The sequence below is a fragment of the Plodia interpunctella genome, chromosome 17 (genome assembly GCF_027563975.2).
Source record: "Plodia interpunctella isolate USDA-ARS_2022_Savannah chromosome 17, ilPloInte3.2, whole genome shotgun sequence".
NCBI classification, from domain to species: domain Eukaryota; kingdom Metazoa; phylum Arthropoda; class Insecta; order Lepidoptera; family Pyralidae; genus Plodia; species Plodia interpunctella.
In genome coordinates, this window is record NC_071310.1 from 5,567,747 (window position 1) to 5,583,721 (window position 15,975).

General features: G+C 35.6%; 1 protein-coding gene across 5 annotated transcripts in view; it reads left to right on the forward strand.

Moving 5' to 3' along the window:
- Nucleotides 1-15,975, forward strand: part of LOC128677011 (ETS-like protein pointed) — a 127,220-nt gene that overhangs the window by 74,621 nt on the left and 36,624 nt on the right. For 2 of the 5 annotated variants that reach the window (XM_053757530.1, XM_053757529.1), the window contains exon 2: nucleotides 5,951-6,311. The exons of the other annotated variants lie outside the window; for them this stretch is intronic. In XM_053757530.1, coding sequence (XP_053613505.1) covers nucleotides 6,269-6,311 — 43 coding nt within the window. In that variant the 5' untranslated portion in view covers nucleotides 5,951-6,268. The remainder of the gene's footprint in view (nucleotides 1-5,950; nucleotides 6,312-15,975) is intronic. 5 annotated transcript variants of the gene reach the window in all.

A 15,975-nucleotide genomic window follows, 5' to 3' on the forward strand; every position in this document is an offset into this window, starting at 1 on the left:
GAGCAGCACTTTTGAAAACGGAACGCAAAATTGAATGCATTGTTTTGATTAATTGAAAAATCCTTATGCTGCCTTAAAACGTCCAAGTCAGCATGGAGCAGGATACGATTTTTCCAATGATATTTAGTAAAAAGAATTCATATGAATTAATGAAATATGTTTAATTAGCCTTGACGAAAAAAACGTACATCTAAATCTATAAACGAATAAAATTAATTAAACAGTTCAGGTCACCACAAAATGCAGTTTATACTGTACGATGTTTGCTTTGTCCTCGTATAAAAAGTTATATAAAATGGTGGCTACGACACTGAACTTAACCTTATGCCCACCGAATTTGCATACAAAAGTACTGAAAATGCATTCATTTAAATGTATAATTACTCTGATGTATATATTTTCCTAAGCAAAGTATCTGCGACACGTAATTTGAATATTTATTGTGTCGAAACATTTCGTGTGGATTAGGCCAAATTTACGATCGCGCTCTTAATTGTAAGAACACAATCCGATGACTTTTTTATTTTCGCAAAATGAAGTTGTTTATCCCTTTTGCAATTTGTTTTATGACAAATAAGATAATTTATTAATATTTTGGAATGCACATTAAAGTCAGCGGTCGCTTTTTATCCAGTCATCGAGATATTTTATTCACGTGTGTAAACGGCCATTAAAATTTGAATATGGAACAAGTTGTTTTCCACGCGTAGATTTTTCTCGCGAGAGCGCGGTGCGCGCATGCGCGAAGGCGTCCGTGGGCGTTCGCCAATCGCCACAATGCCCGCCCAGCGCCTCACGCCTTGTGTGTGCACGCCTAACACGCCAGGCTCCAAACACACCCACACACAACAGCCCGCCAAAATATTAAATTCATTTCACAATATACCTACATATCGGAATTTATTTCGGTCGTCGCCTCTAAGACAATATGTTAGAGCATGTAAGTTACCATCGGAAATTTTTATTTTATTATAATACTTACAATTTCATTTTTAACACGCTATGTAGATAGAATAAAGATACTTAAAATTTTACACATACAAGTAACAAGATACAATATCATGACAGCTAAACAAGTAGCATTATATATGTAGACCAAATATCTTTGGCAAGAGAGCTTATTATGAAAAGTTGTGTATTTTTTGTTCCATTCTGGCAGCACGTAATTACATATATAGGTACTACCTACTTCACATTCTACGCTGGGTGGCGACTTTTTCTCAGCGTTGCCATAATAGGAGATTTTGCATTTTACAGTACTCATTTAAATATCCAACAAACCTTATATGTCCATGAATCGTGCCCTGGTTTATGAAACGAAACCAATTCTTCGTATAAATAAACATACATTCATAAAATCCCTATACAATTAGTTTAATCGCACACAGAAACTGTCTAATTACTCGAATCCTTATATGAAAACTAAAATTAAAATAGATTTACATTCTTTAATGGCAATTTAAAAATACGACTACTGACAAATTACTTTATTTTTCTATACTTTCAAAATATAGCTTGAATTCAACATCGCTATCAATTTTTAAAGAAAAAATGTTGGTGCTCCCGCGCTCCGGCTTTTCACAATGGGAATTCGAGAATGCTATCTCAGGTTATATGTATATCCGTTCAAGAGATTTGGCATTATTAAGTACATACATCCTCACACATTCACTTATATCTAAACTTTGACAATTATTAATATAAGAGCAACCGACAAAAAACATCTTTACACGCTTCAGATTTTTACTGCGGTTGCCAATTTGCGATGCTGTTTTAACTGCTGGATAGAATATTTAAGTGTTATGGATGCATAAAATGTATTACTTTAAGTACTAAAAACCTCACCCGTATGGGGCCTAACCTGATCGCTTGTAATGTATAGAACTTGGCAAAATTATAGGAATTACATTTTTATTACGCATTTGCCTACAGTAATTTTAGCGCAATCATATCTGTAAATTACCATTTAGCATGACGCCACTAATGTTCCAAGTTTAGACAATAAAGTGACAGACAGACATGAATATAGTTAATGTTTAATAGGAGCCACGGAGGTCAAATCACTTGAAGTGACGAACAGTACTGTTTTTCTTTTGTTTTTTTTCAGCTCGATACATCTAGGATTAACTATATAGGACACTGGTTTTGTTTACTTCAACATTATGTATATGTATATTTTTGACATATATTTATTAGCTCTTTATGATATATAAAATATTTTTCCCTAAATCTATCCGTACTCAACAAACGAACTTATCAAAGTAGGGTCTACGGCTTCCTCTACGACTTCGTAGACCCTCTACGAAATTAGCATATTGCACACATTTCGACTTAGTTATGGTCAGTTCTATTCAAATAAATGACTAATATATGAATATTGTAATCTTGTAATGAATGTGCTGACTGAAAAAAATGTTTTGTTTATTTTAAGTAAACAATATACATTTTCTCTAATTTATTACAGTCTATATTTTGGTAGCACCTCTACGGGATTCAGATTTTGCATACGAATCATTATATTTAGTGACAGTTAGCAAACCTATTGTACTCCTGGCTATAAACTGTTGCAGACATTGTAAGACAAACATAAACAACAAGTTGCTGTAAAGCTGCGTACACACCGCACAACTATTGCATTGTTCACGTCAGTGCTGCCGAATTGTTAGGTCTTGTTATACAAGCATTGTTCCACATTTGAATCGCGGGCCCGCGTCACACGGTTCGCCGAAGCGGCCATTGTCGACTGTTTGTTGATGCGCTGCCAATCCACGCAAAACCGCGCGAAATTTTGCGTATGCTCTCGTAATCTAAACATTTATATAGCTGCTGGAAACAAGTGCGTAATGACAAACAAAATTGTGTTGGTGTGTTTCTATGTTTCATATTATAACCACTAGCACCAACTATCTTCAACGTTGATTTCGATACTTACAACAACGCAAAATATTCGTTTTTCAAAAGTAATCATAGAAAGACCGTTATGTGTCCTACGTCCTACACCACAGACATAGATAATGTCTAAGAGAATTACAATTAGTGTGTGTCGTAGAATTTTATGCGGGTGTCCACTTTCCTATTAGAGGGGTCGAAGTTGAGCTAGTCGACCTCGGCTGACACCGCACTACGCTTGACACTCGTCTGTCTGTGGTGTAAACTCTTCGCTTAATTATACTACAGAACGCCGCCTGTACGAGTTTTTATGCCAATTAAAATGAAATAAATAAAGACAAACTAAACAAATTGTGTTAGCTCCAAGTTTCCTAACTATATCAAGTACCTAAATATTTGACATAAGTTTTACGGATATCGCTATTACTGGAAGTATTATATTATAGTATAATATAATCTGTCCTGCTATTTAGTCACATAATAAAATTAAATGTGCAGATTTCCTCACGATGGTTTCCTTCACCGGAAACATAGTGGTCTATTAATATTATAAAACACATGACCGATTGGAGTACATACTTATGTGGCACCAGTAGGATTCGAATTTGAGACATTTCGGTCATAAGATCTTAACCTCTGGATCACCATAGCTATATCAATCGATAAAATCACGAATACGACTCGATTTTCTCCGTACTCTCTATATCTTGACTGTATGTTTGTCGAACAGATTCCGCCTCGAGGTTTAATTAATGTCACGCCACTAATTGTCCCCTCTTCAGATGTCCGCGCTCCTTTATTGCTCCTGTCTTTTATCATTTAGACGAACTGATTGGAAACCACGTCAAGCGTAAAACTACAAATAAAGTGGACCTATTACGAATATCATTTATTAAGTGGTCTACCAAAACAAAATATGTTTAGTTCTGTATTTTATTTGACTAGAGATTTAGATAAAACATAAGGTCTTTAATGTGATCAAAGTAGTACCAGACAAACATTCTAGTGAATGTGATCGATGGGAGTTGGGCGCTGGAGTGACAAATTAGACGGGAGACGGCGGGACAATCGAGTTAGTTGACCCTCTGGTGTCTGTGGTTGACCCGGCAATCTCTGCATTGACACCGAACGATTAACGCGCACGCATGACAAAGATTATACAGGGACTGCAGTTGTCAATCACGTCGCTATGGAAAAAAATATGCGATATTTACTGGCCAGTACAAAATAGTATAGTAATAATAGAAAAAATAAAAATATTTCTTCGGTGTTTTTAATTAATTATGCCATCCAAAATAAAGAGAAGCTCAACTTAGAATATAACATATAACATTTTCTAATAGGAAAAAATACTAAAACTGAAAATGTATCATAGGAATAGAATTGATGCAGCACAATTGATGCAACAAATGGCTGACGGCTTGACGTCTGTTAAACATAGCTCTAAACAGCATGTCCACTGAGCGGAGCCATTGTCCTCCAATATCGGAGCTGACCAGCCATTGAATGGTCTACTTCAGATACAATAGCATTGGAGCGACTGGCATGAGGGAATCAATCAATATGCAGCGAGTTCAATGACTACAAATCATACCTATGACGAGAAAATATGCATGCAAAAGCAATTCGACACTTCTATAGTTTCATTCGTTATTACTCTCTCTCTCTCTTCCATCTTATCCTTTTCCTGGTTACTTTTTCTTATTAATAAATTTCGCCACATTTGTAAACTCCAGTTTTACGTAGCATCATTTGCAAATACTAAATGAAATGATACCACATAATTATGTATACATACGTGCACAAGATTCATGTTTGAGTCAGTCTGACATAACCATTTGTTCATTAGTGTGCCCGATATCCCTGGGGCACCAAATGTGATTTTTATTAGAAGCAATTCATAGCCCCCATCCGTAAACGAGTCTCATTGAGTACGGGAGTCGATCTCTGACGAATATGATTTGTGTTTATTCGAAGACTGTAGGTGCTAGGGCTAATATTTGATTTTGTTTAAATCTTATATGGAAAGCTGGAAATTGAATGATTATTTTAAACGTATTTTTTTTAATGGTTGAGATCGATGATGCCATTTTCATTCAAAACCTTTAGAAATTTAAATTCACTCCAAAACAAGCAAATAAGTAGTTTTAAGTACAAACAAAAGCAAATTAAAAAAAAGTCGTGGGAACTTAAAAAAATATTATTTAATAAATGAGAGATTTTACGATAATACTTCCCAAATCAATTTGTAACCCTTCCTAAAACGATTATTAAACGAAATGAAGATGTTTGCTGGTATTTAACCCTTGAACTCTCGACGCGGTATGAAATACCAATTTCATCAATTTGTGACGCTTCATCATTGATGTGTTTTATTCATACTTACTTTCTGAGAGCCAGCAGATTAGTTAAACATAAGTAATTAACATGAATTATTATTTAAATTGATTACATTGTACATGTGGGTTATTGTATTACTCAATAATTAAAGATAACTATTTTAAGTATATGCAAACAAATTGTTGTTGCCTAAGAAATCAACATGCAAAACCTTTTTTATCTTATTATACTTGTCTAAAATTATAACCAACGAAGTGAAAGTCTGCTCGTAGTAAAACAATGCACAATCGAATGTAGTATGTATAAGTAGTCTTTCGAATGCACTTTGTTGACACTGTCGACAAAAGTTAGCGAAATTGCCCGTCATGGCCTACTGAACCGTGTGGGAATGCGGGGGCCCGCACGCAGCGGGGGGTTGAACAGGGTGGGAACTGGGGGCGCGGGGGCGGCAGGGGAACACGGGGTAAATGGGGTACCGGGCCGGAAGCCTGCGTCGGATCGCGGGCACCTGTGTGAATGTTCCATGCAATTTGAATATTGCTCGTTTGACTACGGTGATGGCAGAATGCATTTACTTGTTTTCATATTATTTATTGTAACTTTTTATCTATTTACTTCACAAACAGTGCCCCAACTATAGATACGACAAAATCGAATTATTAATGAGAACTAAAGTCCCATAAGTCGAGTGCAAAATTCACCAATTCGAACATTTTGACAGGTTAACAAACCATGAACAGTGATAACAACAAATTGAACTTTTCGACCGTTACGTAACAAAAATAATAACAAAATGAAAAACAGCGAAGAGTGTTTAGACTGAGGCAGTGACTTCGAGAGAACATAAACAGTGTGATATAAATTGATCTTATTTATGCTAAGTTATTGGTTAAAAGACATTGCTGTTGTAAATATAGTATAGGATTTAGTGTTAAAGACAATACATAAAGTGATATAACAAAGACTGCTGGCGGGCAGTTACCAGGAGAGCAGAAACGCCCAGCAGCCTACGATCACGGCGTCGGCGGCCATCGCAGGGATGGGAATCAAAGTCATGATGAAAGCTTTTAGTAAGCCGAAAGGTAATAACTTTGATTATATCTGTGCAAATTGTAAAAGCTGTAGTAATTGTAGATTGTATTGCATATTAGAATTTAACATCTGTATATATTACTAGTTATTATCAAAGAGCATGAAATCTTGATTGGCGACCTATTAATTCTTGTCTAGGAAAATGTCTGAATTCTGAAGCCGATAATCTAGTTGTTTATAAGCTTTGACAATCATACGACCTCTGTGTCATGTCCACCTACCTAATTAGTGAAAACTTGTCGCATAAATATGTTACTTGTCATGGTATAATAATGGTACGTTGAGTCCTTCAATTTGAGTGCCACAGTAAATCGGAAACCTCGGCCAGAACTGTCAATCACACGTCCAAACCGTTTTCAATGTTTTCAATTCTAACGTTGGACTGAGTTAGTCCACTAGAATGTTTTGTTTCAATCCTATCACAACGGACTTTTAATACATGCTCGATTTTAGCAAATATCATTAACCAATCTTAAAAAACAAAAAAAAAACTTTAAAAATTAGCAAAGGGGTATCTGAATCTTCAATAAAGAAGAGGAATCATCGACTTTGACGCTATTCATTCCATTCATTACTCCAGAATACTTAGCAAGGTTACGTATAATTAAGATGATATCTGATAGATAAATTCTCAGGTCATAATGACAGTTCGAGTGTACAAACCGTTTGATAGTTGTGAAAAGTGTGCGTGTGATCCCGGTGACGCAACACTCTCGGTTGGCGTGCACTTGTCCCCGATGTGTGCCAGCGTGACCGCAACAAATATATGAAAACGGCCATTTTGTGAAATTGTTAGGTATCCTGTACAATACATATACACTACTTTAACTCGATACGCATCAATTGATCTCGATTGCGTTACTACTGCGTAAGAACAAATAAAATAAGCATTCTTCAGTTTATAGTCGGAGCCACTTCGAATATATTAGAACACTTTATTTTGTTTAATTAAAACAACTATTAGGTTCGTTCATCAAGTGTACCTCTTAATTAAGTTTAGAATAGCCCGTTTTCTAATGCATGTATCCCACAATTAAATTAGTTTTAGCTGACAAACATTTTATGGGTACTTGTGTGTTTTATCTGTTTTTGATTGTGAATCACTAAGTTATAGAGTAATAAAGGACGTATTAGAAATCAAGATAATCCCGGTGTTGCACCTTCGTTTCCTTTCGATAGGTATTTTGAAACATCGCATGTCCGGAGCCAGAGCGGGCCGTTGGTTGTGCAAGCGCTCATTACGGTAATTATGACTTACACCGCGAATGAGCATGCTCTGCTGATCTTGAAAGTGAAGACCTTGCGGCGACCCACCTGAGAACTAAACACAATGTTTGTATACAACGTTACGCATTCTGAGAGTATCATAGATTCTGTCTTTGTAAAACAAAGAGAAAATAGAAAATGGACAATGGGCCTTCATAATAGCTGAATCAAACAAAATATATCTCGTTTGGTAAAGTCGACACATTTAGAGAAATTTTAAATACGTTACTTTAGTAAAATTTTCTTGTATATGAAAATAGTTCACGATATTTCTAAATAAATATGAGGTTTTTTATTATACTCCATAGACTCCTTATTCGTTCCCATAACCTTTTCCTACCATTTGGTACTTATCCTTCACTCACTTTTTCAGAATGTCCTTGAATCAATGTCTGCCTCCAGATCTTGGCTATTTGTCCGTGCTATCCTTATTGTATTCAGATTCTGCAGTAGGTTTGGCTATAAGCGTTAGCGTGGGTGTGCTATTGTTAACTGTTATCAGTGTTTAAACCATAGTTACATCTCTGTAATGTAATTATACAACGTAATCATGTTACTGATAATAATACTCAGAATTCCGCTGTTTTATCTAAATAATACCGAAGTCCTACGCTCTACCGTGGAGTAGAGCGATAATGTTACACAAATTATTCTCATTGTGGAAATAATCAATTTTCGTTGTGTCACCTTCATAACTCTGGGTTTCAATTAAGATCATGTTTTTGCTGTGCATGCGAAGGTTGAACACGATTGAAATAATACAGACGATTTGTATAATATAACTATATTTATAAAGCTTTCCTCGCATACTTTGACTTCAAACCTCGGACGAACAGTAGCTCACACGCAAACAATGGGAATCAATGAGACAACAAACAACGGTTTTACAACTACACATTCCGAGCAATAAAAGGTTATAACAATTTATGGACACAACAAAGAAACTAAAGAATGAAGAATACGGGAGCTAATAGCGCACGGAGTCGGTGGCGGTCGCTGCGCAGGCGCAGGCGCGGGGGCGACCATTCACGACGCTGATTGGCCCATCCGGTGCCCGCTCAATGAGATGATGCGCGCCGCCTCTGTCATTGAGCAAAGGTCTCTCGCCTACAGCCGATCGACACTGATCACTGAAAGATAGTCCTAACAATGGCTACATCTATGACTCAATAATGCAATCTTTATAGCGTTGTGATGATGATTGAGAGAAACAGAAATTGTAGCAATATCAAGCTAGTAACTAGGTTATTTACCGACCATAGAGTAGTCTAATTATCACCTGTTATGTGAATATTTTATTGTGTTTAGAACACGAACACGAACATAACCTGCACGACTTGGATATAGATCTGATGATTGGTATTAAGAGGTTTAGTTTTCGAAACAAATTCACAGAAATATGTTAAACGTCCCGTTTCGCGTAATTTTCCGCGTGAATGGTCCCGGACCGTTGTGCGCAGTATTTTTCCAGCATTACAATGAACCCTCCTTTACGCTTGGCTTGCGTGTAGGGAAATACACTCAAAATGGTCAGTTTGGTTAACGCATAAAATAATTGGTTCTCACACTGTAACCCCTTAATGCCCTTATCTTTCAACGTAACTTGGTAAATATATTGAAGAATATAATGGTGAGACATGTCAACCATATTTTGCACGTGTATGCATCACCATCATAATTTATAGCCAACACAGCCTTTATTTACAGTTAAATAAAGTTAAAGGCAAAATGCAGCTTGCTTAGCTGGCATTGTCGCATTGTGACGCGATGACAATCACACAGCAATTTGATATTGCGTTTTATTAAAACTTTCCACCATCTAAATCGAAGTACAAATTCGCACTAAGGCCTTTCGACCACACCTAATGATGATTGTGGACACGCATCGACGAATATAGCTAGTTTGTATTTGAACTTTGTAAGTAGGCATGGAAAAACTAACAATGTATACGTCGAATTCGCCACGGCAAATTCATTGGCGATAGTGCATATCTGTTATCAAATAGAACTGAACGAACTCTTAACATTTTCAGACACGACAGTTAGCAGATAATCTAAAAATTTTAAGTAAAATAAAAATTCGACAATTACAGGAACGTCTGAAGAAACAGATGTTTACCATCACAATAACATTACTAACACTGTTTAGTGTAATTACGAGCAATTAAAAGGGTCGATTAGAATGCGAGCGCACGCGCACCACGTCACGCCACCTACCGGCCAAGTTCAACAAACAATGGCCAGAAAAATGGCGCGAGCTTTTGTTTCGCTCCCCATTGTCTCGGATAGAAACAATTTATATATTAATTTATTCTCTGGACTATATATCAATTTTAATCATTCTACCCGAACCACATCTGTGTCATCATTTTTTATTTACGTAAAATCAGATTACCGCAAGGCTATCGGATATTTTTATTTTAATATAAAAGTTAGTAGACGATAGGCAATTTACAGACTAGTACCTACTCAAAAAGTAATAAAACAACAGCAATAACCATCAAGTCAACTTTCCGTGCCCTTTCCTAGTAAATAACCGAGTTTACGTCAATTTATGCGCTTGAACAGAATAAAGCTATTACTTGTAACATATCGCTTAACAAAGGGGGCTCAACAAGTGACTCCCACCCTTCGCCACCTGTTGCTGAGTGCATGTGCAGGCATTCTGCCCGTAAGTGTATTGTAGCGATGCTAATAAAAGTTTTTCGTGACTCCCATCTTATTTATTGTTTGGATATTTCATGCTCTTGGCACTTTAATTTATGTTATCATTGCCTGTAACTATTTAATTATATGTTAGTTTCTATCTTAATGCCCCGAGTATAAAAGTGTCATTAAATTATATTCAAAGCAAATGGCATTATTCATCACAAACGTTTCAACATTACTATATTATAAAACATTATTCCATCTACTACAGTTTCACTCGTAAAAAAATATCTAATATTATTTTCTGTTTTGCAAACTCGGAGCTCCATAGAAATGATAATGTCAAACAAGGTAAATAAAGTCTTATTTTAGCCGCTTAGACTAGGCCCTAACAATGTAATTTACAAGCGCTAAACTCTCAGATTGCTGTAAAGTGAAACAAAGCGTGTTAATTAGTCCTAAATGAGCGAAGGTTATTATCGGCCAGCGAGCGCATCGCCGGTGCTTTGTGCCAGCACTGCTAGCCTTTCAGCATTCGGCACACTCGACCCGGGGACCTCCCGACATTGCCAGAAAGATAACATCGCACCAAAAACTTTTGCGTGTAAAATTTTGCTTATACACTATTGCTTATATTATGTAAAAGTTATTAGTCTTACGGTATAAGCAATGGTATTTTGTTATCATAAAAAAACAAAAAAACACTCGATTAAAATCATAACTCCAACAAAAACACTAGATCATAATTCATTAGTTTATGTGCTACATGCAAATGCTCAGACACGTCAAACTTGTAACACCTCTGCGTTAAAGCTACAAAACAGCTGTTTTAACTTAGCATAACAGATTCGCATGGCGATGAACAAGAAGAGTTTAAAGAAGTTAAAGTCCAAGCTGACGGTCAATCTCCAAAAATGGAGAGGCACTAAATGCATAGGACTAGTTGTTCAGTCAGTAGCAAGCTCTTTATAAAAACTTCATGCTGTATTTAAAGGTGCAATAATTATTGTTACAGTTTTAGCAAAATGGGTCAAGAATTTAACAGGTTTCAATGTTGTGAAGGTATGAAGCAACAACAGCTGACATAATTACTTTGTAATATCCTTCCGTCGATATTTCCGTGGAACACACTATCGCGAAAAAGTAAGAACTTTGACAGTTGGGCATACATTGCTAGTTTTTCATTACGGTAAATGAAAGCACTCTAACAAACTAAGCAATGTTCATGCATTCGCGTCGGCATTCGAAGATAGTGTGGAGCCGACTGGAGCCGGCATAAGGGTCGATTGCAGACAAATTACGCATATTTTAAAAACAAGTTCAATTAGTGCAAGGCCTTCATTACGTACGCCGATGCCACGAGTGTGGATTTTGAGTTAACTTATTTATTTTTGAAAATCTTTTATTTTTGGGATGGACTTGAAGATGATGTTCTTCCATATTTTTAATAACATTAACTATTTATTATCAATGTTATTTATTTTTCACGAAATTGCACACTGACTATAGTCTGCCGAACTTTAATTTCATACATATTTTCATAGATATCAATCACATACACATGAAAGTTCTCTTCACTATCAGGAAATTATTAATCCATCTATGCATCTGTCACTTAAGTGATTCGACAGAGTTTAGGCGTTATATTTCAACGCTCTAACTTGACAGGTCATCATCATATATTTGAATATATTTTGCATAGAAATAAACACTTTGGTAAAACCTAGCATTTTGATAGTCGAGCTCACACCTGCCGGTCTCACAACAAAACATATGTGAAAGTTATTGGTGGACTCTATTAATATGGAGCAGTTTCTAGTTTTATAAAATTTATTGACCCTATCTAATAAATAATAGCTGTAAAGGAGCGATTTTGATGTCTATCGACATAACTATTTAAAAAATACTCCTACGGAAGTTTGATCATTTCAATTGTGTGAAAAAGTAATAAATAACAAATTAAGTTACCGCCGCTGTCAAAATTTAGCACTGATATGATTTTTTTGCCTATACATAAACATATACCTACATAACTTATATATATACATATTTATACTAAAATCAAAGTATTTTCTTTAATTTGTATCTACACCATTTGCTTATACCTAATAACTTTACAAATCTTGTTCGTATATTTTAACTAATACTAAGCCAACTGTTAAGGCTATTGTAGTCTCTTAGTTGCCTCATAAGACATCCACGGAATAATATAGAAAATGTATATAATAAGTACACCACATATCTAGGTGATGTATGGTATTCTTATTAAAAAAAACCAATCGCACTTTATATCAACGGTAAATGTCCAAACGGATGAGCTGTCGGAAACACTCGGAACAATTAAACCGAAATCATTCGGGATTAATTACTTTAATTACGGAAACGGAAACCCCGCCATCTTGTTTTTTGCTACATCTCAAGAAATGCCATTCCAAAGTGTAAATGTCAACCTGAATGTAAAAACCGCGGATTACTTGTTATTTAAAAAATAATGCTCGTGTCTCTCGTAAACATATAAAGAAGTACTACTTCTGATGAAGCTATCTACAAGCATCGTTCACTAGCAAACAATTTTCAATTATTTTTCTTCCCCAGGGTCGATACAGAACTAAACATGTTTAAAACATACTTCAATAAAATAAATGAAAAAAATTCATTGCACAAACTATTCAGATGTTGGATTGGAAACTACTTTAAAGGCAAGATAATGCTTAATATGCTTGTAATAGAAGGGAATAGGCTCCACTTTTCATAACAATAAGAATCAACGTAATTACCTAAATATATTGAAATAAATTTTATCATTTTCTCATCCAAAGTGAGTGAATATAATTGTTAAAAACAATTGTCATTTATTTTATATTTATATTAAAATAAATTTTATTCCGCGTCCACCATAGTAATACACAAAATAGCCAGCTCGAGTCGGCCAATAAATGGATCTGAATGTATGTAAAGTGATCAGTGGAATGAATGCATATGGATTACGCTATTTAGTGAGCTTGAGATCAACAACTAAAACAAGCATGATTTTCGTATCAAACATTTTAATGATCTGCTTTTGCTGTGGATGCTCTCTATCTCTCTCTCTCATCTAACTTTGCGTGTAATATTAGTGTCATTCGGAGTTGTGAGTTGTGACACCAGAGTAAAATTAAGCCTTACAATTTTTAAAAAAGTTTAAAATACAAAATTAAATTATATCGATATGTATTGTTTACATAATAAAATTTATAAAAAATCAGAATATCGCGTCTTATCAGACACAATGGACGGCAAAGGTTAGTTTAAACAATAAAATTGAAAAATCCCTTTGCCAAGAAAAATTATTCCACCATGTCGGATAAAAGTCTTTGTTATAAATAAAAACTGATTCGACATGTTGCTTTGTGAGTATAATCCAATACAATTGCCACTCGACCAGCCCTAACGACGTATGAAACATTCATTCATATATCATCGTTAACTGTGCACATATATATGTTATATGTTCTTATACAGCTATCCATCCTGCAGGTGTTTCGTGATACAATCACTGCGATCGTTCCATTTGCGATTATCTCATACAATGGCAATCGAATGAAATAAAAAGATTTTTATTACTTATGTACTTGTGTGACCTGCGCCAGGGCAGGTCACATGTACAAATATAAACAAAGATTTAAATTGTGAATAAGGTAGGCATTAAAACTCAGCAATGAAAGCTAACTTGTTTATAGGCAGTGTCTAAATAAAGTTAAATAAATAAAATTTTAAATAATCGAATCAAATTTAAATTAGTAATCAGTGCAAGTTGGTAAGTCAGCTTTTTCCTCAATGATGATGGTAGTCCAAAAACTTCACGTTTTTCTAGCTGACGGCCAGAAATAAAAAGATCATTATTATTTTTTACCAATTCCCTGCAAAAACTTAATCATCTGACCTATAGCGCTATTAGCAAGAAAATCATCCATATTCCCAAGCACAAAGTAAGTTAACGAGCACAAAACGACGAGACACAACAATAAGATGCGTATGCGCTTGCCCGGTATCCTAGGTGAGCGTTAAACGCGGCAAGATAGCGCGATGCGATGTATGAATAGTGAGTGAGTTATCACACATAACACTCAGTCGTTATTGTTAACTTGCGTGCTAGTTGGACTGCTGAATGGAACAGTGACGCAAATATATACATACGATATTGTCGCGCCGCATAACGCTGCCTCGTCGCATTTGTAGCTCAGCTATGACGGCTGCTGAGTCAAGTGCAGCTGCGCAAGAGTGCCGGCGAGTAAATCACGGATTCATGCAATTAACGTCCGAGCCAGCCGCGGGAGCCCGCGGTGGCAGATGATGCCGAGGAACAACCACAGCCTACTTGCCAATTTATTATATGACCACACCAAAACCAAAAGGTTATGAGAATTATTCTCTTGCATCTGTGTATCTGAACTGTGCATCTAGCTGTTCCTGTGCGAACTGATCGATTACGTTTTACAAGCTTTTATTTAGTTTCACCCGTCCCGATGTTAGTCTGTAATCAAATCATGAACTTATAGCACCCTGGATAAGACTCCATCGAGGGAACTCCTTAACGGTTTACGGCAAGGACAAAATTTTGTCACGCGTCGAATGCCAGAAAAGTTTGTGGCAAAAATGACTTGTTATTCTATCGAAAGTCTAGCATTTGAAGATGGTTGACAGCTATGAGATTAGCCATCTTTAGCAGCCAGAGAAAGACATCGTGGGTCCAACGACTTCAGGCTATTTTGACAACATACTAGTTATATTTTAATTATCAATTATTATATAATATTACCAATAGCAGCATGCAAATACATAATCATAGTAATGTTTGTAGCAAAACCATATTTTCAAATTCTATTTCATTAAAATAAAGAATGCTAGAATTCCTCTAAGGAATTTCTTTACAACCACTTCGTCATAAACTAGGCTCAGTCATTTTAAGATGCGCAATGAGTGATGAGAAATTTTACTCGTAAATGCGATTGAACCTTCTCAGCTTCAATCGCATTTACAGTCTTCTGTAATATAATAAAATAAAAATCCTCAACAAAAGTAAACTGCAATATACAATAGCAAGCGAAAACAATAATGTAGGCACAAGTACTTCAATATTTGTTTCAAAAGATGTATTGTATTCTCGAGCATCCTAACTGAGATGGATTGTCAATAAAATTAATTTTATTTCAACTAAACTGGACAATAGAAATAAGCTGCGTTTGATATACAATTTGGTTCCTCAGTCAAATGCAGCCGAGTCTAGTAAATTACAAGTCAATGAAATTGTCATCGATCTAATTTTGATTCGTAATCGATTTTCTGAAGATATCAAAAATCAGTGAAATAAATTAAGCTAGTAAATTAATATATCTATCCATAAATGATATGATCCTTTTAACAAATATGTTATTTCATTCTTGCGTAAATATAAGGTCAAGGATTTTTCACAGTGATTGGTTTAATTAGGTGATTATATCTGCTCAGTATCTCTTGTAACCTCTCATTTAACCCAAATTAGGAATCGAGAGCACGAAATGGTCGATTCCCGTTTTGCATTTGTAAAGAATCGTTTCTTTCGAGAAGTATTATATCGGAGAGGAAATGTAAAATCAAATCAAATATATTTAAATGATAAGAAGTCGCTTCAGCTAGAGCAGACGAGAGCAAGCGGGCAAAGACCGTGGGAGTGCGGCACAAATCTCCGCATCTCAGAACTGGTCGGCAGGTGCACCACGC